Genomic DNA, 26,027 nt, shown 5'->3' with positions numbered 1-26,027 from the left:
CGTAACCCTTTCAGCCAGGGAGAAGTGAACTTTGTAGAAACGATGTTTTATGATGAGTTAGAGCCAAATGATGAGAGCCCCGCACCAGGTACTCCAAGGGCACCTATCCTAGAAGAAGAAGGAGGAAAGGGCATCCGTGACCTAAGAAACCTTCTGGAAAGAAAAAGGTAAAAAAGGGAGCTCAGCTCTTCAGGATCCCGAGAGTGTGTGGTGGTGCAAGAACCCGAAGGAAGGTTGATTTATCGTTTGTGAAGGTGCGCGGGACCTGAATGCATCACACAGAAAGGTCCCAAACCATCAAGTTGCATGATGGCCCAAGAAGAAATTCTAGAATAACCAGTCAAGGAAGCCCAAATTCAGCCTGAGGAAGAATTAAAGGAAATAAATTTAGGAACCAAGCTGGGATCCCAAAAGCCTATATTTATTAGCAGTCAACTGATGGCACAAGAAAGGGAACAATTGGTGGCCTTACTCCAGAAATACAGAGATGTGTTCGCGTGGACCTATGATGAAATGCCTGGTTTAAACCCAGGATTGGTAGTTCATTCTTTTAATGTGGACCCAGGAATAAGACCAATAGTTCAGCCGGCTAGGGTCTTTCACACTGAGGTAGAAGCTCAGATAATTCAAGAAGTCAAAAAGCTACTAACAACTGGTTTTATCAAACCCATCCAACACCCCAAATGGCTTTCCAACATAGTACCTGTGAAGAAGAAAAATGGTTAGATCCGTTGCTGTGTGGACTTTCGCAACCTGAACAAGGCATGCCCAAAAGATGAGTTCCCCCTGCCTAATATCGACCTCCTTGTAGATTCAGCTGCAGGAAGCTCTATGTTCTCGCTTATGGATGGGTACAGTGGGTACAACCAAATTCGCATGGCTGCCAAAGATGCAGAGAAAACGGCATTCAAAACTCCAATCGGAAACTTTTATTACACCGTAATGCCCTTTGGCCTCAAAAATGCGAGGGCTACATACCAACGAACCATGACAGCTATCTTTCATGACATGATACATGAGGAGATGGAAGATTATGTAGATAACATTGTGGTCAAATCAAAGACTAGAACAGGACACCTTCGAGTACTTGAGAAAGTTTTTGAAAACTGCAGGAAGTACAAACTACGCATGAACCCCATGAAATGCGCCTTCGGGGTGTCTGCTAGAAAGTTCCTTGGGTTTCTAGTACATCACAAAGGCATAAGTGTAGATCCAGCCAAGGCCACAACCATCACCACAACCATCGCCACAATGAAAAAGCCGACTACTGTGAGGGAGCTCAAAAGCTTCCTAGGAAGGGTCTCCTATATTAGGAGATTTGTGCCTGGGTTAGCTTCAATTACAACAGGTTTATCCAAACTTGTCAGTTTTTAGACCCCTTAAACAATTGATTAAACCTAGGTAATTAGCCAAGTTGTTACTTAGTCCAATTAAACAAGTCTAGGTTATCACAATAATAAAGATCAAATCATGCAAAGCAGCGGAAAATAAATAACACAAGATATGATCACCCAGGAAACCAAACCGGTAAAAACTTGGGGAGGATTTGACCTAGCTATCCTCAAGGTAAACCTGAATCCACTATCTTGAAAGAATCGAAGTTCATACAAAAGGACTTACAAGCACCCCCGCTTGACTTCCTAATGCTACCAACCAGTAGAACTTACTGACACGACCACGTGCAAACTCCGAATCCACGGACTCCTTCTTTCTTGGATTCTCACCAGCTACAAACACCCCCACTGGTGTATTCTTTAAGCTTTAATAGCAACAACTGAATTGATCATCAAGGTGTAGAAAATATCTCCTCCTTGAAAACCCTAAGTTTGTGTAAAGGAAAGCTCCTCTAGATCTCACAAGAGATTTACACAAACCGCAAATATGAGCCATACTAAAACGTGGCTAGGGTTTACCTTTTATACTTAGGACAAATAAGAAACCCTAAAAACGTTTTAAAACAAGTAGGGCTGAGTTGGGCGAATCTACAGAAAAGCAATCTGCCCGAGCTTCGATCGGTCGAGCCTAAACTTCGATCGATCAAGCCAGGCCGAAAGCCACAGTGCTTCCTGCTTTAAACTCGATTCCAAATTTACATTGACATACAACTTTGAGCTAACTTTAAACACTTCTAAACACATTGTTTTGATCATGGTTTGCCAACAATACAAATTAGAGTTTTAAATACATAAAAATCTTGATTATAAATCTAAGATGTGAAATACAAAACACAAAAATCTTTTTGGTTTTTAAAAACTACATGACCAAAAACAAAAAAGCACATATTATGCTAAATGAACAATGCAAATGCAATGCATGACAGTGCTTAACTAAGCTATAGAGGGTACACCAACAAGAAATATCAATTTCTTAATTAACCCTTGAGTACATGTACAAACTAGTACATACTCACATAAAATCAAAAATAGCTTAGCTCTTATAAAACACATACTATTCAAGTTTCTCCACAATGTCAAGCATGTTCTAAATCAAGAGAGATATCATAATCATGTAATCCTCAAGAAAAATAAAACAAGATTCAAAATAAAATATTTTTGTCTTTTTGAAAAATTTTCAATGTTTTTGGATTTTTTTTTTATTTAAAAAAAACAACCAAAAACAAAAACAAAACATGTCCACAAACAATTGAAAGAATTAAATCAGGGACAAGTCAGCAACACTCACCTTAGAGAATCTTTTCTCACCCATCTAACACGAGTCTTCGGCTTTGTAGGTGAAAATCCATGTGAAGCAGAGTGTATTTGAGGGATTACACTAATCTTCTGAGAAAGACTGAAATCCTGCAAATTCCTTTCACAAGCCAACAAGCTCAAATTTTTCAAAAAAATATGAAACAATTTATATGGACTTATGGCAGGAGAAATATCATCACATATCCTAGATTGAAACACTGAATGCTTAAATTTCAATTTATGACAATTAGGACGAATGTGACCATGGACACCACAAAAGTGACAAACATGAACAAATTTAGGAATATCAGTATTCCTAACAACAAATCTAGTCTCAGATTTTGGTTTTTGCCTCAACAAAGAACAATTTGGTCTAATATGACCAACAACACCACAAATGTGACAAGTAGGCACAAAAACAGAATTATTGTGCTCTCTAACAGTAGGTTTAGACTTAGGTTTAAAAACATCAGCGTCAACATCAGAACTTTTACCTTTGTTTAACCTAGCAAAATAAGCCTCTTCTTTATTATTCCTCTTAAAAGGAGGGATATAAACTTTCTCAGTTTTAGGCTTAAGAGAAGCAGAAATACTTCTGTTATCAACAGCAGGCTTGGTACTAGTCAAATTTTCAATTTTAGCTTTAGATTCAACTAACTCTTGTTCCAAGCTTTTCATCTTCTCATCTTGAAAGGAAATTTGATTTCTCAAAAATTCATTCTTTTTATTAGATTCATCTAATCTAACAACCAATTCCTCTTTTTCAAGATTAGCCAATTTTAACTCTTCCTTGAATTTCTTAGCAGTTTTCATAGATTTCAATAATTCCTTGCGAAGAGTTTCACAGGCATCAATAAAATCAACAGAAGCATCAGCAGAAACATGATCAGAAAGACACTTCAAATTATCCATGACAACAGGGGTCAAGGATCAGCTCTTAGATCAAAAGATCTAAAACAAAAGAGTAACCCGCTCTGATACCACTTGTCAGTTTTTAGACCCCTTAAACAATTGATTAAACCTAGGTAATTAGTCAAGTTGTTACTTAGTCCAATTAAACAAGTCTAGGTTATCACAATAATAAAGATCAAATCATGCAAAGCAGCGGAAAATAAATAACACAAGATATGATCACCCAGGAATCCAAATCGGTAAAAACCTGGGGAGGATTTGACCTAGCTATCCTCAAGGTAAACCTGAATCCACTATCTTGAAAGAATCGAAGTTTATACAAAAGGACTTACAAGCACCCCCGCTTGACTTCCTAATGCTACCAACTAGTAGAACTTACTGATACGACCACGTGCAAACTCCGAATCCACGGACTCCTTCTTTCTTAGATTCCCACCAGCTACAAGCACCCCCGCTTGTGTATTCTTTAAGTTTTAATGGCAGCAACTGAATTGATCATCAAGGTGTAGAAAATATCTCCTCCTTGAAAACCCTAAGTTTGTGTAAAGGAAAGCTCCTCTAGATCTCATAAGAGATTTACACAAACCGCAAATATGAGCCACACTAAAACGTGGCTAGGGTTTGCCTTTTATACTTAGGACAAATAAGAAACCTTAAAAACGTTTTAAAACAAGTAGGGCTGAGTTGGACGAATCTGCAGAAAAGCAATCTGCCCGAGCTTCGATCGGTTGAGCCTAAGCTTCGATCGATCGAGCCAGGCCGAAAGCCACAGTGCTTCCTGCTTTAAACTCGATTCCAACTTTACATTGACATACAACTTTGAGCTAACTTTAAACACTTCTAAACACATTGTTTTGATCATAGTTTTCCAACAATACAAATTAGAGTTCTAAATACATAAAATCCTAAACTTTAGATCCTAACAAAACTGTTGAAAATGGGAACTGAGTTTACCTGGGGAACGGAACAACAGGAGGCTTTCTAGAGGATTCAGCACATTATGAATCATTTGTCCACCCTCTAGGCGCCAGTGCGTGGGTGACCTCTGTTACTGTACTTAGCATCAACTCCCAGGCAATAGGAGCTTTGTTAGCACAGGAAGATGACCAGGAGAACGAGTAACCTGTTTATTACGTAAGCAGGACACTTAAAGATACCGAGACCAGGTACCCCAAAATAGAGAAAGCCTGCCTAGTAATCATCTACGCGTCCCAGAGGTTGAAAAGGTATTTCTCAGCTCACCAAATCCTTTTGGTGACTAAGTCCCACCCTATAAAGGCACTCCTACACCAGCTCCTTCTCACGGGAAGGATAGCATAATGGCTAGTCCTGCTCTCTCAATATAACATAGGCATCAAAACCCCAAAGGCTGTCAAAAGCCAAGCCATAGCAGATCTACTGGCTCAGTTCCCAGGAAAGGAAGAAAGCCCACTAAGTGAAGAAATCCCTAGTGAGGTGGCAGTAACAGAGATCCCAGGAAAGAAATGGACAATGAGATTCGACGGGTCAGCTACGACAACTTCAAATGGGGTGGGAATCATACTAAGCTGTGAGAATGGGGGCACCATACCCTTGTCTTTCAAGCTTGGTTTCTCATGCTCTAATAACGCAGCTGAATATGAGGCATACTTGACCGGGCTGACTATAGCACTCAGTATAGGAGTAAAGCATATGAGAGTGTTAGGAGACTCCAATCTTGTAGTTTCCCAAGTGAAAGGTGATTTTGCGTTACGAGAACAAAGTTTAGCAGCCTACAAAACTTGGGCATAAAGGCTGGAGCTGGAATTCCAAACTTTTAGCATAGAGTACACTCAAAGAAGTGAAAACAGGTTTGCTGATGCGCTCGCCACTCTAGAATCCCAAATACCATTCAAAGGAAGGGACACGCTGGTAAAGATAGGAAAGTAGGAACATTCTATTGTAAGGATCCTCCAAGGGATGTACCCCGGAAAGTCCAAGCAGTGGGATTGGAGGAGCGAAGTCAAAGAAAAAATGAAAAAGGCAGAACCCGAGGGGAACATCAAAGAACTAAAAGATTACACTCAGATAGAAAGGGAATTGTATAGAAGACTGTTAGGGGGAATCTTGTCCAGATGTATCAACGAGAAGGAAGGAAAGCTGAAGCTGGAAGAATTACATATCCAAGCCTGTGGAATCGCAGAAAAGATCAGCCTATATAAAAGAATGCAACGCATGGGATACTACTGGCCAAATATGAACAAAGAGGCAGCAACTATATAGGAAAAATGTCAGGAGTGTCGACTTGCGATAGATAAGGAAGAAAGCTATGCTATGTTTGTTGTAGAAGATTGGCGAGTTTTCTTCATAGAATACTTGGCTCAAGGGATCTTGCCAACTGATAGGACACTAGCCCACCAGTTCAAGAAACTGCAGACAGGTATTTCTTGCAGAACGGGATCTTATTCAAAAGGGGATACAGTGGGGATCCCCTAAGATGCCTGGGGCCAAAGGAAGCTAGAGAAGTAGTTAGGGAAATCCATTTTGGTGATTGTGGAAGTCACCCGGGAAAAAGAAGGCTTCACAAGCAGTTATTACTGTTGGGATATTACTGGCCAACGATGAAAAGGGACTCTGAGGAGCTAGTCAAAACCTGCCACGCCTGTCAAGTCCTTGGAGATGTGATCCACACTCACCCAAATGTTTTGCAGGATATGACAACACCATGGCCTTTTCACACTTGGGGGCTCAATCTCATAGGGCCTATAAACCCTTCATCCAATGGTTACATATGGATCTTGGCAACCACAGAGTACTTTACAAAATGGGTAGAGGTCATCCCTTTAAAAAAGACCACTGGAACAGCCGTAGCAAATTTTTTTCGAGACCACATCATTACAAGGTTCGGGATCCCCAGAAAATTGATCAGTGACAATGGGACCCTATTCATAAACAAAGACATGAAGGGGTTAACTAAGGCATATCACATCAAACATGGAAGGTCTACCCCATACTACCCACAAGGAAACGGTCAGGCTGAGGCCACCAATAGGGTGATGTTGAAGATCCTTAAAAAGATGAAGCACAAGTATGGAGGGAAATGGAGTGACCATTTGGCAAATGTACTATGGGCATATAGGAGCTCTGTAAAAACAGCCACGGGATTTTCACCATTTTCCCTAGTCTATGGAACTGAAGCTATCAACCCTGTGGAATTAGTTATTCCTACACCAAGAGTGGTCCTTGAAGAAAGCCAAGAAGAAAACAAGGATGCAAACAATGAAAGGAGATTGGCAGATCTGGAAGGGGTAGAAGAAGAAAGAGAACTAGCCAAGAAGAGAAGCCAGAGGTACCAGCAAAGAATGACTAGAGCATATACACAAGCAGTACGCCCAAGAACTTTCACTGAAGGGCAGTTGGTACTAAGAATGGTGGAACACGTAAGGAGGAACCTACCAGGGCCCTCCAAATTCACCCCAAAATGGGAAGGACCTTACATCATCAGGACAGCCCATGAAAGTGGGTATTACTACCTTACAAAAGAAGATGGGACAGTCCTGACAGAACCCATAAACGAGAAATAGCTGAAACAATACTATGCATAAGGAAGAAAGGATCTCAGCATGCTAGGATCCTTTGGCCAACTTCACAACTCGCTAAGTGTTTTTCTTTTATCGTTTTCTTCACTTTTGTTATGAATTCTTGTCTAAATGATTTTGTTCAGGAACCTATGATTTTAATGAAGTTCTCTTTCCTTCAATCTTTAATATTGCAAAGTCCAGATTTGGACAGAATTGGGGGAGGATATTTGGGTCAAGACAAAAAAAAAAAAAAAAGTATATATAATACCTTTTGATACATGACCCAGGGTCCACTTTACAGATGATTCTAAATTCCCCACAGATGGTTTCAAGCGCATGGTCTAGGATCACAGGCAAAAGTAAGAGCCCAGGATACCTAGCCTGACACATGACAAAAGGGGGACCTGTCAAGTTCATGAACTGGGACCATATCTATAAAAATATGTATATATATATATATATATATATAAAAGGGAGAGGATATCCAGTGTACCCAGTTCAGTACTTGCACAACAAAGTAACCACCGGGTACCTGATCCAGAACCTACAGTGAAGCTTGTAGGAACCATGGCCTAGGACTTAGTAAGTAGCAAAAAAAAAAAAAAAGAAAGAAAAGCAATGTATCAAAGAGAAAAGCAAATCCACATGCTATTGAAAGAAATTAGAAGCAGTCTTGAAACACAAACACAGATCTATGCAAAAAAAAAGTAGTGTTCAAAAAAATATAGAGACTTATACAACCCCAAATTGTTTATACGGATTTAAAAAGGAAGAGGGAAAAGGCTAAGAAATAAGGCCGGCCAACAGGGAGCCATCTGGAGAAATAACAGGCACAGCTGAAGAAGAAAGAATTCTCTGCCTTTTGACCTTCAAATCTTGCAAAGCTTTGTGAGCACAGGCCAAAGTCTCCTCAGTAGCAGCAATCTCAGCATCTATGCTCCTGGAAGCTTGCCTCTGAAACAGCACGCGGACCAGTAGGTGCAGATGATCCAGCAAAAAGGACAGGTTGAACTTGGCCTCTAGAAGGTCCTATACCACCCCTCTCCACTCCAAAAGCTTTTCTTCAGATAAAGAGTCTACAGAAGAATCTCTCAAAGAAACCAGCACAACACACAGCAATTCCATCAAGATATTACCCAGAAAAACACCTCCCCTAAAACCGCTGGTGAAGTCCCCATGACTCTTAAGCAAACTTTCTAACAACAGCAAACCTTCAACAGGGACAGAGAAACGCAAGAAGCTGCCATAAAAAGACCCAAAGGAATAAAAGTGGCTAGCAGGAAGGCTGTTGAACTCCATAAGATCAAAACGAGCTAAGAAAGTGGAAAGCCTTGAATCAAGATCTAAAGCAACCACTCCTGGAACATCTCCCGTCACTGTATCCCCACCTGCAGAAACTGGAGAACCTTCAGCCTTTTGTTTTGTTTGAAGATCAGCAATCTGAACAGATCTCACAACTCCCTCAGGAATAACAGACTCAGAATCCCTAGCACCTGTATCAACACTCACAAAAAAAAAAAGAGCAAACCATTATCAGCTTCCTGAGGCAGAGCCTCTTCCTCCTGCTCCTCTGATTTCTTGGAAGATTCTGGGAAAGGACATAAAGCAAGTCGAAGAAAGGGTGAGGAAACTGTGGCGAAACGGCTAAAGGAAGGTAGAGATGCAAGGGGCTTCGCCATAGAAGAAGAAAGCGGGGAAAAAGGTGTAGGGGAAGAAAGGAAGAAAAAGGAAACACAATGGGAACAATCTACACTCACCTTCAGAATTCTCTGATTCCAAAGAAGAGGCAACACTGGGAACAGACCTCACACTAGCTTGACCTAAAAGGAGAAAGGAAAGAAGAAACTCAAAAAAAAAGGGGGAAGGGGAGAAAAAAGGGGAACAAAAGAGAAATAGAGATAAAACACTATTATAAAGGGAAATACAGCTCACCTGTTTGTTTGGATAAAGGCATACCACCCAAAGTCTCTTTAGTTGACAATGTCTAAGGAAACACGGTTCTGATGAGACTGGGAGTTCCCTCAAGCTGTGGACTTTGAGATGCAGGGAGCTTGGAAGCTTCGGGATCCTGAGTAGTTTGGACACCCTGCATCGGTTGCCTAGTCTCCTCAGCCATGCCACCACTAGGGGGCTCCTCCTCTATACTAGGAAATGCAACAGAAAGGGCTATAACCATTTCTTCCTCCAGAACCCTACCAGCCATAGGAGGGGACACCTCCATCTAAAAAAAAAGGGGGGGGGGGGAAGGCAAACAATAATAAGTGAAGACAACAGGGTGACACAAACACACAGTACCAGAGCAAACGGAGAGGCATGAACAAGAGAAGTCCATACCACATCATCACCAGACGACTGACTTCTGCCCTTCTTGAAGTCCAACTTGCATTTGGACTGCAAAGGAAACAATCGCTCATTAGCTAAAAGGAGGAAGTAACTTCAATAATAGTAACAAATGTAAAAGAGAGAAGAAGGAAAGAGGTCTTGCCCTTCTCTCTCTCTCTATAGATTCTTTGAGGGTCTTTTGCTTACTACGAGTATGTCCAGAGGGTCCTGAGGGGGGCTGGGATACAAAATCAGAGGATCCTAAAGGCCTATGGACTGAAGAAGTCATAAGAACCTGGGAAAAAGAAGACTCTACCTTGGTCTTCTTCTGGGTCCTCGAAGCCAAAGGTTGCCCGACTTCCTTGTCTTCCTGGGATACCAACTGTGTCTGGGATTTCCCAGTCTTTCTCTTTTTTGTCTCGGGACCAGCCTTCATGCCTTCTGTACTTTCTTCAACATCAACTATTTTCATTTTTTCCGGCCTAATCTCCTTGCCTTTACCCGCGGGGGTAGCAGCACCTATTGTCTCCATCGCACCCTTCTTAATAGGTACCCCGGAGGAAGTACCAATAATAAGACCACAACCCAACCAAGTTGTGGGAAAATCTTGTGCATATGTTACCCAACCTCCCCTGGAGGCATGCCATTCTGCGAACCCCGTCTTACTACTTACAGCAGCGGAAACAATCCCAGCAGTGGGCAGGGATAAGCGTCTATTGGATGTTGGAGCAGAGGAAACACTAAGATTAGGGGTTTCCCTAATTGTGCCAGAGCCAATGTAATCAACAAAAGACTTTTGTATTCTTCTCCAGTAGCCAGTATAGCCGTTAGAAGCAAAAACTCCTCTCTGGGAGTTAGGCACTACAAACTGGGGGCTCCTCCATGACCAATAGGAGAAGGCCTGCAACCTCAAGAAAGGATCCAAAGAGGGGAGAGACGGTACTATATCCTTAAAAACTGGGGGAATATCCTGGTCGAAACCGAACTGCCGAAGCACCCGGTGTGCCGAATAATGAGTATATCTTGGGCTGCTCGAAGAAGGCACAGGAAGCCAAGAGGGGCTAATGCAAGCAAGATAAGCCAAACTGCCCTCATCACCACGACGCAGATCAAAAGTATCCCCTGTAGAAGTTAAAAAAGAAGACAACACAGAGTCACAGGCAAAGCCAGGACCAACTCACGAGGAGATCTCCAGTGTAAATTTCCTGCTTGATCAAATGACTCAACAAGGTTGAGATCACCACCTTTCAAACTAATCCAACGAAAGATGATGGGGAAAGTATCAGTCGAATTACCACAAAGACCCTTAACTATATCGGGGGATCCTTGGAATTTATCCTTCACAAACTTCAAATTCCTGCACTTAGCCAAAGTGGCTAAAGAACGGTCCCACATAAATATCTGGAGAATAGCACAGTGAAGAGACGAAGTAATCACATAACAAGAATCACCCTCGGCCTCATCTCCATAAAGCTGATCTAACTGAGAATAAACATGGCCCAAAAACAGAGGAGCTAAAGGGTACTGAGCACCTCAAGCCAGCTTAATCGCTAACGGAAAGAAGGTAGACTTAACCCCGTACCCCGGGAACTCACTGAACAGAAATTTGCTAAGCCAGAATGCTAGGAAACCAGCCCACCTGACTTCTTTATTCTTCTCACGGGAAAGGGTCATAACCCATCTCCCCATTCTGGCAGGCTTACCCCCGGGAGAGGCAGTGCGACCACCAAAATGACTAAACAACTTATTTTCTACCACGAGATCCTCTTCAAAAAGACTAATGTCAAAAGGACTCTCATCCCCAAATACCGGGAGAAGGAAGTTATTGACCACATCCTCCAGGGTAATTGTGAACTCACCAACAGAAAAGAAAAAAGTATGAAGAGAAGGGCACCAACGGCGTACCAGATGCCTGAGCCCCTTAGCGTCTCTAAAACCCTCAAGATTCCTGGAAATCGCCACCACTTTTAGGATACCTGCGCGCTCCAGACAACCCACGAACTCCTCATCAGATAGTTCCTTATCCACCCAGATGGGCCAACCTTGGATTTTCCTTGGAACAAAATCAAAAAAGATAGGCACCGCCTCCCGAAGTCCCTGCCTAATCTGAAAATCAAAAATCTCTCTAAGGTCTGGAACCTGGGCGGAACCAGCAAAACCCGCCTAACCAGAAAACACCCAAGCATGAGAGGACAGAAGAGCCTCGCCATGAGACACTTGAGGAAAAAATAGGCTGGGAGAGTACCAGGGGTCTCGTAAAGGAAAAGCCGGACGCTCAGTGACTACATGAGATTCGCTTGGAGCAAAACCAGAAGAACCTTCACTCTCAAAAGGGCTTGGGGTGCGCTCTCTTCTTTTTCGGGAAGAAGAAGAAGCCATTAAAGTAATGGGAGTGATGAGAAGAAAGGGGGATTGAAAGAATGGAAAAGGGAAAACGGGAATAGTAGACTGTTTGAAAAGAGAGAAAATAGACCTAAAAATGAAAGACTCAGGGAAACAAAGAGATAATGTGAAACGGCCACAATAAAAGCACAAAGAGCAGTTGGAGAAGACAGTGTATAGAAAGACGCGCCAATTGCCAAAATATTTAATTTTGAAGAAGAGATTAATTAGCAGTTATTAATGGAAGTTACGGGGAACGAAAAAGGTGGGTAAAGGAAATTTTACTCCAAATACTGAACTGCCACGTCCTGTGCAAAGGGGAAATTGCAAAATGGAGGAACACGACACGTAGAAAAGACTAAGATAACCAAAAAGTAGCAGGAAAGGCCTGAATCCTAAATAAGAAAGAAAGGAACCCAGGGGTAATTAAAAGAAAATCCTACAGAATTTAAGAAACCATGAATTACTCACGCTTGGGCTTTAGGCAACCCACGAGCTCGGGGGGCTAAATGTTGAGGTCTAAAAAGTTACAATACCCAAGCCCAAAGAAATAAGTGCAAGGGGCCACGAAAAAGAGAAGAAATGGTAAACCCAAGAGGCTTGAAGCCCCAAAAAACATCAAGAAGAAAAAAGGGGAAGCCTAGAAGCTTATGAGAAAAGAAGAAAGAAAAGGAAAAGAAGCCCATGTCAGAGGATTGAAGAAGACAGCTGAGCTGAGATCCTCAAAGACTGCCAAAAGGCTCGAGATCCCCCAGGTGTGTAAGCACAGTCAAGAAAAGATTAAGACAGTTCAAAAGAAAAAGACAAAAAGAAACACAAGAAACAGAGGAGAGGCCACGTCCTTCTCAAGCGTCAAACGACCCAGCAAGAAAAAGAGGAAAGAATCAGTGACCTCTCATAGCACAAGTGGGTAGCACCTCGGGGAACCAGAATGAAGAAGTATAAAAAAGGGAGTTGCAGTGGAAGACTTTCAAACCGGCAAAGTGGGATTCCGCCCGTTTAAGAAAAAAGATAAAGAAGAAGGACGGCCAAAAGTTGGATCGAGAAGAGCGTGACCTCAGCATATTCCGAAATAGGTAGTCAGCCATGGACTTTCAAAGAAACAAAACTAAAAGGAAGAAAAGGATGAAGAACAGGGAAACTGAATCTATTGGGCGATGGGCACAATACATACTATAGTACCCAAAGGGCAAAACAGAGGAATCAATAGTTCTCCTGGGACTCCAGAATATCACTATAAAAAGGGGAAAAGGATTGCGAAGAAAGGCAGAGAAATTTGGGATGGGAGAATCATTGATAAAATTCTGTCGAGAAGAAAAACTTAGAGAAAAATTAGTAAAATTACTTCCCGGTATCCTAGAGAAAGCTACTATAGCACATACTCGGATTAAAAAAGAATCAAACTTTGCAAGTTTTAAAGGTTAGAATAACCATCCAAGACTGTAATTTTTGAGCTTGCTTGAACCTTGTATCATGTCTTAGTGAGCGTACTGTAATCATAATAAAGAAAATTCAATGAAATATTCTCTACTGATTTGAGGATCCCTAACCATTATTTTGTGCTTTTATTAGTTTGTTCTCTGCATTACTTTGCTATTTTGATTTGTTGTTCAATACAAATATCCTTGTTTGTTAGTTTATATGTATTGTAGGAAGCATACCCTGTGCATCACTTGATTCTTAAATAGCCCTTTAGCTGCGGTGAATCAAAGCCCGGTCCACCAAACTACAACTATTCGGCCTGGGATCCTTGGGCCTGAGTGTTGCAGAAAAAAGCACTCTCACAGAGTTTAAATACAATAATACAAAATTGATGTTGAGACGCATAAGAGTGAGAAAGAATATAATGGTTCAGCTTGATGCTTTATGTCTACAAAGGAAGATCGAAAAGAAAACCTTGACGGCCACATATTTAGTGTGTGTTTGGCAAAAATTAAAAAGCCAGCTTATTTTACTATTCAGCTTATTTTTGCTACTATTCATGGTTCTCACTGTACTATTTCAGTTAATTTTTACCTTTATCTACCATACTTTCAACAAAAATAATTTAGTTTCAGCAAAATAAGTGAATCCCAAATAGGCCATTATTATATGATCAAGTGGGTTATGAAAAAACCCTATACAAGATATATATGTATAAAATGGTGCAGAGGATTTGGACTCTAGAAATTATAAGAGTTAGAGTTAGTCATAGTTGGGCTTTACAGTACATTGGGCCTCTTGTGCATCACACATTAATTGTAAATCATAAATCAATCAACCATATTTTAAGGACTCATGCAAGAGAAAGATTCTATACATGAAGGTCCAATGCTTCTTCTTCATTAACGGGTCGATATACCAGTCATAGGGTCTATTTGGATACTGCTTATTGCCGAAAACTGAAAACACTGTAGCAAAATAACTTTTAAATGTGTGAATAGTGCAAGAGAAAGATTCTATACATAAAGGTCCAATGCTTCTTCTTCATTAACAAGTTGACATACCAGTTATAGGGTCTGTTTGGATACTGCTTATTATTGAAAACTGAAAACACTGTAGCAAAATAACTTTTAAATGTGTGAATAGTGCCATACGACCTATTTTTAATGAAAGTTTTGTTGAAAAAAGAGATTTGTGGATCTCGTGCACTGTTCACGAGACCCATTGCCAAACACTAGATGCAGCTGGAAAAAAAAGAAAAAAAAAAAAAAAAAAAAAAAAAAAAAAAATTCAGCTATATCCAAACGTTCACATAATGCTGCTACCAATTTACTTTGAACTCAAGAACTTTTTTTTTTTTGTTTTTTTGGTTTTTTGATAAGTCATGACCTTGGCTTTTTTTTGTTTTCTTTAAGAACTTGAAACTTGAAGGTAGAAGGAATTTTTAAGTAATTATTGGTAGGTTTTCTGGTTCTGCAATCCTATACTTTTCCTTGCAATGAATTGAATATGTTAAGGTTAGTTGCCTCTTTCATTCCATAGTTGGCCAACTAGAGAGTGGATAAAATAGATAAATCTTTCTCTACAAGGTTGGTACTTCACTTTAATTATTTTGAATATGTTACGAAAATTATCAATGTTAATTGCCTTTTTTAATAGGATGATGTTTAACTTACTCTCTACCTATTATATTGTAATTATCCAATTATATAAAAAATAATAATAATAATAATAATATTTAGGAACATCTTAAAATAAAATAGAGTATGGATGAATGAATTTCAATTAGCTTAACTAGTAAGGTTTTTTTTTCGTTGAATAAGAGGTATGGACTATGGAGTTCAAATCACACCGATGAAAAACTAAATGGTGTCTCAGGCCGAAAGAATAATCACAGACCAATTACTAATAAGCCGGAAATTGTCATTAGCTAGGGACATATAGTTTCTCATGCAATTTACTTTCTTTAGGAAGGGCTTCTATCAATTTAAAGTACAAATTCCACATTGTCAGCAACTGAACCACTCTCCCCCACGAATAAAGCTAAAATCGACTTTTGCGAGAATCCAAAGTTTCCAAACCCTTGTGACCTCGTTTCATACCTAGAGTTAGATAACTATATCCAAAAGAGAGATTCCGTGCAGCCCCGCTTCTTTTTCTTAAATGATTGACCTCCTGTGCAATATCCAAAATCGAGTGAATTGAATTCGATTGGATTGAATTAGTGAAAAATTGTATGGACATGAGATGAGTCTTGTTTCAAGTGTTTATTACATCAAATTAAATTGTTTAAACAATCACGATAAACCTAATCATATCAATATTATGAATAATCATTTTGGTGTATAGTGCAAATGTGACTCGTGCACCAAAACAGTGGTTTCTACTTTCTAATTAAGGCCGAGCACTGGTTTGATTTTTGAGCCTCTATGCACTTCTTAATCTAGCTGCTGTCTCATTGATCCAGATCTTGATCGGGCCTTTGTACCTCTATTATTGCTCAGCGTAGGTGAGGCCTGACATTTATAAAAGGATATCGGGTAAAAATAAAAGTTCTAACATTTCTTCTCAACTTGGGCCAGGCCTGACATTAATTTTTCTCTACCATACAGAAGTACCATATATTATAATTTGTACTATGTTCATTTCTTTACAGAACAAACTAGTAATTGAATCTTTTCTAATATACAAGAAAGGTGGATGTTTACAACCATTTCTTTCTTTTGTTAACTATATATATATAGCTACATGACCCCAAAAAAAACTATATGTAGCTATATAACAAATATATATATATATATATATATATATATATATATATATCTAGCTAGTTTATAGTAAAACCCCATTTCATAGCATACTTGACCAACTCTTTCATCTCATCTTCGCTAACATATCCATCTCCATTAGCATCTGCATGACGAAGTGCTTGTCCAGCTCTCCATCCACTAAAATGCAAGCCAAGGCTACGAAAAGCAGCCTTTAGCTCATTCTTGCTTAGCTTACCATCTCCATTTGTATCATATCTCTTTAGAAGACCCTTAAGTTGCTCTTCAGACAAGGGATAGCTTGTACTTCTAGGGCTCCACACAGGCATTTTGTTGGTATATGTTATATGGGTGTGTTTTGGTGATGAGGCAAAAACTTGTTATGTGGAAGAAACCAAGTGAGAATTTCTTATATACTGAGATTGTTAGATATGAGAAATGAGAGAAAGATAAGAGTAACAAGTAACCTTTTTTTTTTCTTCCTAAAGTACTATTTTATCCCTTTTTTCTAGATAGGATATTTGTATCTCTTTTTAGTGGATAAGACTAAATAAAAATCCACGTTGGCTTTCTGTGAATCGGTGCAACTATGCAAGGATTTTTATCTTAAGATTATAAAGTATTTTAAGACAATAATATCAAAGATTTCCTCGGTCCCTTGGGTTATAAAGTATCAAATCACTAGGTTTCTAGTAAGCTAAATAAAAACCTACCATATTATATAGTCGTAGTATCATTTTTTTTTTTAATTATTGGCAGGAATTAATTTGTTGTGACAACGACAATATTTTTTGTTGTTATCATTTCTTTTCCTTCCATGCGATTGCTGTTAAAGGAAGACACTTGTAATTTCAAACGAAGGATAAATTCATATCCATGGTCCTCTTTTCCTTTTTTTTCTTTTTCTTTTTTGGCTGAACTTTTCCTTTCATCCTTAGCCATAACTTAAGTTGATTTCTTTTCATACATGCGTGTCAATATTTGAAGTGAAAACGTGAAAATACATTTAAAAAAATTTACTAAAGAAAGATAGAAATCATGAAGATATTTGGCCTTCGCAAGGTTGGGAAAAACTTGGAAAAATGAGCATAATAGGGGAATTCTTTGTGCTTGTATCTTTTCCTTCTTCATTTTAATTATGTATTGTTAAAAGTCTTATAATTTAATTGACACATTTTCATGTACAAAGTGTTTGAAGATTAGAGGAAAAAGGATTCAAATTCTTATTAATATAAGAGATATTCAGGACCAAAAAGTTTTCGAGAAGTTTGACACATTTTCATATACAAGGAGATTAAAGGAAAAACTATTCAAATTCTTATTAATATAAGAGATATTTAGGACCAAAAGTTTTCGAGAAAGAGCAGCTCATCATGTTTGAATTAATCTAATATAATTGTGCCTAACAAAGAATATTCATGTGCATGATTATTTTAGCTCTTTACACAAATCATTAATCCACTTTTTTGTCCGTTTGTGCCTTTTATTTTTTAGTAAGAGATATTCAGGACCAAAAAGTTTTCAAGAAGTTTGATACTTCTTCATGCACAAAGTGTTTGGAGATTAAAGAAAAAATTATTCAAGTTCTTATTAATATAAGAGATATTTAGGACCAAAAGTTTTCTAGAAGGAGCAGCTCATCACGTTCAAATTAATCTAATATAATTGTGCCTAACAAAGAATATTCATGTGCATGATTATCATTAGCTCTTTACACAAATCATTAATCCACTTTTTTTTGTCCATTTGTGCCTTTTATTTTTCGGTAAAAAGGGACTTCTTAAATTCTTAATTCTTATCTTATATTTCTTTCTCAAAAAAATTCTTATCTTATATTTAATGACCCATCGCGATATAGCTTTAAATAAAATAAAATGACCATATTTTTTTCTTACTGGTAGAGCTATCTAAGAAAACACATGTAGGCCGAAAGCCCTTGTCTACAATATCATTAGTTTTATCACTTTATATGAGTAATGCTAGAGAGTCAAAAAAAAAAAAAAAAACCCTTGCATATCTAGCACAGTCCACATACGCATCTTGAATCCTTGATACTTAAAAAATACCTTGCATTTGTTGCAATCCATTGCTCTTGATCATCTGCTATGTTAAAGTGGTAGGAATAAATATAAAATACAAACCTTAAACAGTTTATTATGCATTAATATGGGGAAAAAGTAAGATTCTGCATATAAAATTATTAAAGTGATCTCATTATATAGTATAATAGCAACACTATATTCTAGTCTAGCCCCCAAATGACTTTGAAAGAAGAAAATTATTGAGGGGATATTTTGTGGAAAGGATCAAAATTGTCAAAAGATAAGTAGAAAGTTAGAAACCACTGCCCAACAATTTGGCCAAACTCAAAAGCAATTCCCAAGTGGTACTCAAGATCTTATCTGCCTTCTCTTTTTTTTTTTTGGAAAATTATTTGCCTTCTGTTGTTAAAGATAAAACGACCATATAATTTCTTATTGGTATGACTATATATGTGCGTATGTATGTATGTATATATATATATATATATATATATGTGGACCAAATTGGACGGAAGCGGACCGACTTAGACCAAATAGAACCAAATGACCAAAGTGGACAGAATGGGACCGAATAAGACCGAATTGGAGCAAATGGGACTGAATAAAACCAAATGGACAGAATAGGACCAAAGTAGACTGAATAAAAACAAATGGACAGAATAGGACCAAAGTGAACCGAATAAAACCAATATGGACTGAATAAGGCCGAAGTGGACCAAATAGGACCAAAGTGAATAGAATGGACGGAATAGGACCAAATTAGAGTTAATAAAAAAAAAAGACCAAATAGGGCCAAATTAGACCGAATAAAATCGAAGTACATTCACCAATATTGGGATCCATATTTTTTACTATGGGTCTGTTTGGATAGAACTTATTTTGCTGAAAACTGAAAACACTGTAGCAAAATAATTTTTAAATGTGTAAATAGTACCGTGGGACCCATTTTTAATGAAAAAATTGTAAAAAAGTGAAGTTTGTGGGTCCATGAACAGTAAATGAACCCAGTGGTGTGCACTTCACCATTTATTTTGCTGTGAACAGTATACAAGTTGATGAAAAGTGTACAGTGAACATGTTGAAAAGTCAAAAACTACGGCAGGGAAAAAAAAAAAAAAAAAGAAACACAAAAACGCAAACGCAGGGAATAAGTTGGATCCAAACTCTCTCTATATTATGGATTATAGATAGATAAATGGATAGATATAAATTCCCTAGCTACTAGTGCTACTTTGTGGTCAAAAGTTGCATGTTGAATATCCTCATTAACATTCAATAATGATCACACAAACCCCATTTACTAAATTTGAATCTAGCAAGATATTGAGGATAAACTTAGAAAGAGAAAGAAAAGATAGATGCAGACTAATAAATTTTAGAATTTTAGGATCAATTTGAAAAAAATGAAACTATAGAATTCAATTTATCCATTCTTTTTTTTTTTAATTGGGCTGGTGAGCAATATAGGCTGGCCTTTTAATGAAGTTAGATGCAGACTAATAAATAGAGTGACTCAATTTGGGCTTCCGAAGACTGATATTAGGCCCAATGTAAAAAAGGTCCTGTAATCCTTCCATTTTCTAACGCGCTCAAATTTGTTATCAAGCACGGGACAGGCTCCTCTCCAGTTTTAATATCTCCTGTTGTCTCCCGTTTTTATACGGATGACTGACACTTGGCAAGTAAAAGATCCAAGGGCGAAAAAGACCATATCTCTTTCTTCCTCCAGCCTCTGTTTCCAGTTTCCACAAAAATTTTTGATTTTCTCTCCATTTGTCTTTTTTTTTTCCTCTCTCCAACATCATTACAACCACCTGATCAACAAAGGCATCAAGACCATAGCTTTCCGGAGAAGAATGGAAAAAAGGAAGATCTGATCTTGAGAAAAAAATCAAGAAAATGCTTTCCTTCAAATCTTTTCACTAGAGACTATTCTATGTTTGGTTGGTTTTCTTCAAGTCATTTTCTTGTGTGCCCAGTGATTTCTTAGCAAAAGAGGGGCTGTACAAGACAACATATATGGATTAAAAAGTTGCAGAACCCAAATTTTGATAAAACCCATCAACTGCGATTAAAATGATGAGCACCCAAAACCAAATCTTTTCCGTCATGAGAATCAAAGCAACATCAAAATCCTTGAAATCCTTGAAGACCCATCATGAATGAGACTTTGCCCAAACAACACTCTCATCTCCATTAGAACCCAAATCCCTTAAAACCCAGCCCATCCACAAAAACAAAAGCAAAAAGTAATGACAGATCTGAAGAGATAAGAGATAGGGACTGTAATTTTGTAGAGAAAAAGGGAATTGAGAGAAAGGCTCAAGCAATAGTTTTAATGATAGAGAGAGAAGGGCGAGGAACAACAAAGTGAAGAATGAGATGTGAGAGAAAGACAAATGGATAGAAAATCTAAAATTGCCATGGAAAGAGATGTTGGAGGAAGAAAGAGAAGTGAGTTTTTTTTAGCCCTTGGATCTTTTACTTGCCAACTGTCAGTCATCCGTGTAAAAACAGGAGACAACAGGAGATATTAAAACTGGAGAGGAGCCTGTCCCATCAAGCACAAACAAACAGTCAAACACCTCACCAACCAAAACACTCACACTCTGACTATCACTCAACTCACTCATCACTGTTCCGTTTCCCTTTCGGAGCCAAATCCAATATCCACATGGAGCCCCAAAAACCCGAACCCTTTGTAGGGCCCACAAATCCGCTCCTCTCACTCTCCACCTTCATCCACCAACACTGCCTCCGCCTCGGCGCCGACATCGCCGCTCGCTTCGACGACACCAAGCGACTCGCCGGAACCCTAACCGCCGCGCACTGGCCACCGCCAAACAGGCGTGTCCGCCCGGCGCATCCTCCGCCTCTTCCGTTCGCTTCGATTTCGCAGCCCAAGCAAGCCGTAGCCGCCGGATTGAGCTCCGAACACGTGGCCAAAACCCTAGCCGGCACGGCGGTGTACACGGTCAGCAATTCGAACAATGAGTTCGTGCTCATCTCCGATCCTAATGGCGTTAAGTCCATTGGCTTGCTTTGCTTTCGCCAGGAAGACGCCGAGGCCTTCCTTGCTCAAGTTCAGTAATTTTCTCTCTCCCTCTCTCTCCTGTTTGTTTCCCGAGTAAAAATAAAATTGGAAATTTGTGTGTTATTTTACTTTACGGTTGTGAATTTCAGGTTAGGACGCGAAAGAGACAATTACGCAGTGATGCAAAGGTGGTTCCAATTACACTTGACCAGGTAATGTATTCCTTTGGAGTTTGATTCATTATTCAATTCTATTCTGTAATGTAACTCAAATTCCTTTTTCTACAAGTTATAGGTGTATTTGTTAAAGGTTGAAGGAATTGCATTTCGGTTTTTGCCTGATCCAGTTCAAATAAAGAATGCACTAGAGGTTAGTTTTTTCTCTATTGGGTCTAGTATGTTTAGAAGTTTGAGGCATATCAGCAACTTGTTTTTTGTTTAAGAAGAAAATGAATGTAGTTCAAGTGCAACGTGTAAAAAGGAATAAATAAGTTTATAAGTCAATGTTAAAAAATCGAAATTACACCATCTTAAGTTTTGGGTGAATTGTCCATTGTTGTCTACAGAATTGTAAGAATCACAATATATGATGCAACATCGTTTTACTAGATTTTTCGGCATCTATATAGACAGCAATGGATGGAAGTGCCAACTTAACAAGAATGTGAAGATTTAACGGGCAAAATGACACCCCACACCCCCACCCCCCCCCCAAAAAAAAAAAAAAAAAAAGGAAAAAGAATGATAATTCACCTCATGCCTTAATAACAGCAAGGTGAAGGGTGAGTTTGTGGGTTCAAGACGCACTGGGTGCATGCATAATTACCAACTATAAACTAAATGAATTAAAAAGTGGGGTGTCAATACCAAAAAAAAAAAAAAAATGTAAGGAGTCGAAAACCATAGAGAAGGATGTTGTGAGAGAAATCATAATTGCTTTTTATGAATGTGCTGTATAATTGTATGCCATTATTGTATAATTATATTCAGCTAACCTTTAAGATTGACTCGCAATTATGTGTCATGTATAATAGATCAAATCTGCTGATGGGAGGAGCGGGTTTGATGGAGTTCCTGTTTTTCAGGTTTGTTAATCTACTTTGGAATCTATGCCCAATTGTAAAAGCAGAAATACATTAGAATGAGTGCTTAAGTAACACCAGCTCTTTTATGCATCATATGAATGGCTTTCAAATTTGTGTCCACTACTCAAATGAAATACTTTGGAGAGAAAGGAACTGAAATGAAGGAGAAAATAAGAAGAAGAAATCAAGATTTAAATAACACTTTTGTTCTGAGCGCTGGTTGGTTTTTTGTCTCAGCCTTGTCTTCCATATGTTCAAATAGATTCATCTATAGTTAAACAAGTAATATGGACGTTTTTTAGTATTATTACATTGACAATGTATATCATATACAAAATTATTGACTACATATAAAATTTCTATACTCCGGAGACTACCTTACTAAATGGAACCTACACATGCCAAATCAGTAGAACACTAAAACTGTAGCAAGGCTGTTCTCAGCCTTTGCATGCTAGGGATCATTTAAGTGACCAAATTTTCTTGCATGAGTGCACTGGTGGGAGAAAATTTTGGGTCTTAGTTGTCCTTCCTCAGTTTTTTCTAATTATCTGCCTGTGCCTACAGTCAGACCTTCTGGTTGTGAAGAAGAAAAACAAGCGTTACTGCCCTGTATATTTTACAAAGGTTGGTTGGGCCCATTGAGCTCCTTGGTTATGCTGTTGTGTTGTAAGATGCAGATATGAGTACATGATTTACAAGTAGCTGTCCTTCGCTTGTTTGTATACAGGAGGATATAGAAAAAGAACTGTCAAAGGTCTCTAGGGCATCAAGAGGACCTGCACTTTCCCAACATATTATGGTATGACATCCCACCATTCTTTTGCCTCTCTTCTCTTATAGAACTATTTATGGCGTTAATGGGAATGTTTTTTTACTGAAAACATATGAAATAATAATGTGAAATACCCTTCTGAAACTTAAAATAAAATTTCAATGTATTCCAAGTCATCCTTCATTTTTCTGTCTTTGTAACATGCTCCAATTTTAGCACCTTTTCCGAGTTTACCAACATAATCACATTTCATTCTTTTACTCTGTTTTGGGTACCAACAGACATGGCTGTTTTCATTTGTCCTGAATTGGTTTTGTTCCAATAATTGTGTTGTGCAAGAATCCAATTTATAGTTGGTGACATGTCACAGGAATAACTTGTTGGGTTTGATTTGAAAGTTGCCTTTATTCCAAATAATGATTTGTGCAAAAAGTAGGTTAAGGTTTCCAATTATTTGCAAATCTTTGGCCCAGATTTCATGAAATATTGGACAATAAATTATTGTTTGCTAGTTTATAACTCAGTAACTCACCAGGTATCTCCAAATATTAATGTTCATTTTCAACTTCATGAAGTTTTATGAATTCCGCATTGATTTTGGGGCCTGGAGCATTTTGGGAATGTCTTTTACAAAGTTGGGGTATTAATGTCAGGATGATCATATGATAATAGATCACTGACATAAAGGGTGAGTTTTACAGTTTGATCCTCTGACTCTGTTAAGGTTTTAATATTCAGGGTAAAACCAAATAAATGTTCAAATTTTCTACATGAAATCCACAGTTATCGGAGAAGTTATTTGCTTGAAGCTCTTATAAGTCTCTACTTTATAAAGTTTCCTTACATTATCAAAAATAAATAAATAATAATGATGGATATGGGAAGTTTATAGATTAAAAATCAAGCTCTCCTATACCAAAGAGAGAAAATGGATAAAAGGAGAAATTGCATTGGGGGAAATAAATAAAAACTATTTACTTATCAAAAAAAATAAAATAAAAACTATTACCCTGCTGTATATTTCAGCAATTGCGACAAGGCAATAGTGGCTTTAGCTCATATTTCTACACAGGATATAATTCATATTTTGTGATTTACTACTCACGTTTCAACCAACAATGCAATGTTGATTTTTGGTACTTATTCTTTTACATTATTGTATTCTATTTACTTGATTAAAATGATTTCAACAGGTTGGTAGCTTGGAAGATGTTTTGAGAAAAATGGAGGTAACAAGACATTTCCTATGGAAATTGAATGCTTACTTACCTGGAATTAAATAGTAATACTGAATTGATGCCTGACTGATGCAGGTGAGTGAAAAGAACTTGGGTTGGGAAGATTTGATTTTTATTCCACCTGGCAAGAGCCACTCTCAACACATTCAAGAAGTGCTTAAAGTAAGATGAATGTGATGTGTGACTCCAACTGACCATTTGTGAACACATTGCAAGTTTTCAGGTTCATAATAAAGCAGGTCAGCCATTATGTCTATCAGTAACCCCTCTGTTTGGCATGTGTGTATTTCAAGTTAACAAAATAAGTTCCTTGACATGCGGATAATGGTTTGTAGGAGATCAAAGCTACAAAGTGGGTATCCATTCAAAAAATTATGAGAATGGAACAGCTAACATGAGATCCAGTAAAGGAGCTCAGGGAAATCACAATGTTTACACTCAAATTATGGAACTGGTTGTAGTCTATGTGTACAGTTTTGTCATATTGATAAATTCATTCTCTATATGTTTTAGAGCCTTTTTGAGCTTATGGAATGGATGGCCATCGAACATGACTACTGTGTTGTGTGGTGACCCTTATGTCATTGAAGACATTGAGCAAGAGGGCTTAGCTAATATTTAATAATGAACCGAATGAGTAGTATTACAATGTTTTTGCTGTTTGACAATGACATAAATATCCAGTCAGGCTTGCCCTGTGCCAAGCTGCATTTCCTTTAAATGGAACAGTATTTTCACATCAGTTATCATGTTGCCAAAACTTAATATTTTTGCATCTGGCAACTGCCCAGCATGTGATACATCAAACTAATATACTTTTAATGCTAATGAGGTGGGAAGTTAGATTAGCGGATTGCCCAAAGTGGCTTAAAAAATGTTCCCTGTTTTGCTTAATGAACATGGCTCATATTAAGGAAGCTAGATTTCCATGTCACATGGCAGAATAGATGCTCAATTTGCTTATTATGGTGCTGAACAGAGAGCTTGGCAGCTTGCATTGAGATGACCACTTCAAGTATTGTCAATTCTCACTCGAGGGATATCAAGGAACAATATTGTTAAACTCCTTAGGATGGGCCCTGTTTTACCTGAACCCTCATGTAAGAAATTTACTCCATAGGTTGTTCACAAACTTCTGCATGGTACTTGTGGATACATACATGCATTCACTTTTGAGTTCGTCAATATCAGGAGGCTGACCACCAAGAACACCATTGTGATAGTTTACCATAACTTGGGCAAAATGCCGCGCAAAACATGGTTTAGAAATCATTTTGGGTGAGTTGTTACATGTAATGAATTGAAATCTAACCTAAAATGAAAATCATATCAATGATGAATAAAGATCAGCAAAAGGAAGAAATGATTAGAAAATTAAGATATTGGTGAAGAGACGCAATTTCCTAACGAATAAAAACGACATTTCCTTGCGTGTATGAAGTTGACGGGGCAACCAAATAGTTGTTGGAGGGCCGCTTAGCGTCTTCCTTCTAGATTCCTAGCATACGCACATACCTAAGTTTCTCGAGAAAGTTCCAATTTACCTTTCTACCTATGCTCTATCCTCTAACTAATCGATTGACAATTGCCTAGAATCATTAATAAAAAAATGTATTAAAAAAAAAGAAGAATATAGATGAAACATTCAGCCAAAAAAAACACACATTATTGATCAAGTCCATTTTTTTTTTTTAATTTATATTGACATATAAAAATAAAACATTATAGGGGTTGGTAGAAGGTAGTGTGGGAGAAAGGTGCAAAGTTATGAGGGTAGAATTGGACTTCAAATGATTGTCTAGAAATAAAAATGTGCAAA

General features: G+C 38.2%; 1 protein-coding gene across 3 annotated transcripts; it reads left to right on the top strand.

Moving 5' to 3' along the window:
- Positions 1 to 20,632: 20,632 nt before the first annotated feature.
- LOC115974188 (protein TIC 22, chloroplastic-like) lies at positions 20,633 to 24,921 on the top strand. 3 transcript variants are annotated; one of them, XR_004087846.1, is made up of 9 exons: positions 20,633 to 21,159; positions 21,261 to 21,323; positions 21,406 to 21,480; positions 22,145 to 22,195; positions 22,763 to 22,822; positions 22,926 to 22,997; positions 24,164 to 24,199; positions 24,284 to 24,447; positions 24,544 to 24,921. XR_004087846.1 is itself a non-coding variant. In XM_031094431.1 (8 exons), the coding sequence occupies exons 1-8, from the start codon at positions 20,752 to 20,754 to the stop codon at positions 24,377 to 24,379; spliced, it is 861 nt and encodes a 286-aa protein (XP_030950291.1). In that variant the 5' UTR covers positions 20,633 to 20,751; the 3' UTR covers positions 24,380 to 24,921. The 3 variants fall into 3 exon arrangements, 1 of the variants encoding a protein (XP_030950291.1); XR_004087847.1 differs by lacking the exon at positions 22,763 to 22,822; XM_031094431.1 differs by having other exon boundaries at positions 24,284 to 24,921.
- Positions 24,922 to 26,027: the final 1,106 nt, after the last annotated feature.

This window comes from Quercus lobata, chromosome 2 (assembly GCF_001633185.2).
Source record: "Quercus lobata isolate SW786 chromosome 2, ValleyOak3.0 Primary Assembly, whole genome shotgun sequence".
NCBI lineage: Eukaryota > Viridiplantae > Streptophyta > Magnoliopsida > Fagales > Fagaceae > Quercus > Quercus lobata.
The sequence above is the reverse complement of the archived record's forward strand: the minus strand, read 5'-3'. Positions and strand labels throughout refer to the sequence as shown.

Coding starts and splice junctions, on each gene's coding strand:
- LOC115974188 (XM_031094431.1), top strand. CDS start 20,752: ATGGAGCCCCAAAAACCCGAACCCTTTGTAGGGCCCACAAATCCGCTC. Junction 22,998..24,163: donor CACTTTCCCAACATATTATG/GTATGACATCCC, acceptor TGATTTCAACAG/GTTGGTAGCTTGGAAGATGT. Junction 24,200..24,283: donor ATGTTTTGAGAAAAATGGAG/GTAACAAGACAT, acceptor TGACTGATGCAG/GTGAGTGAAAAGAACTTGGG.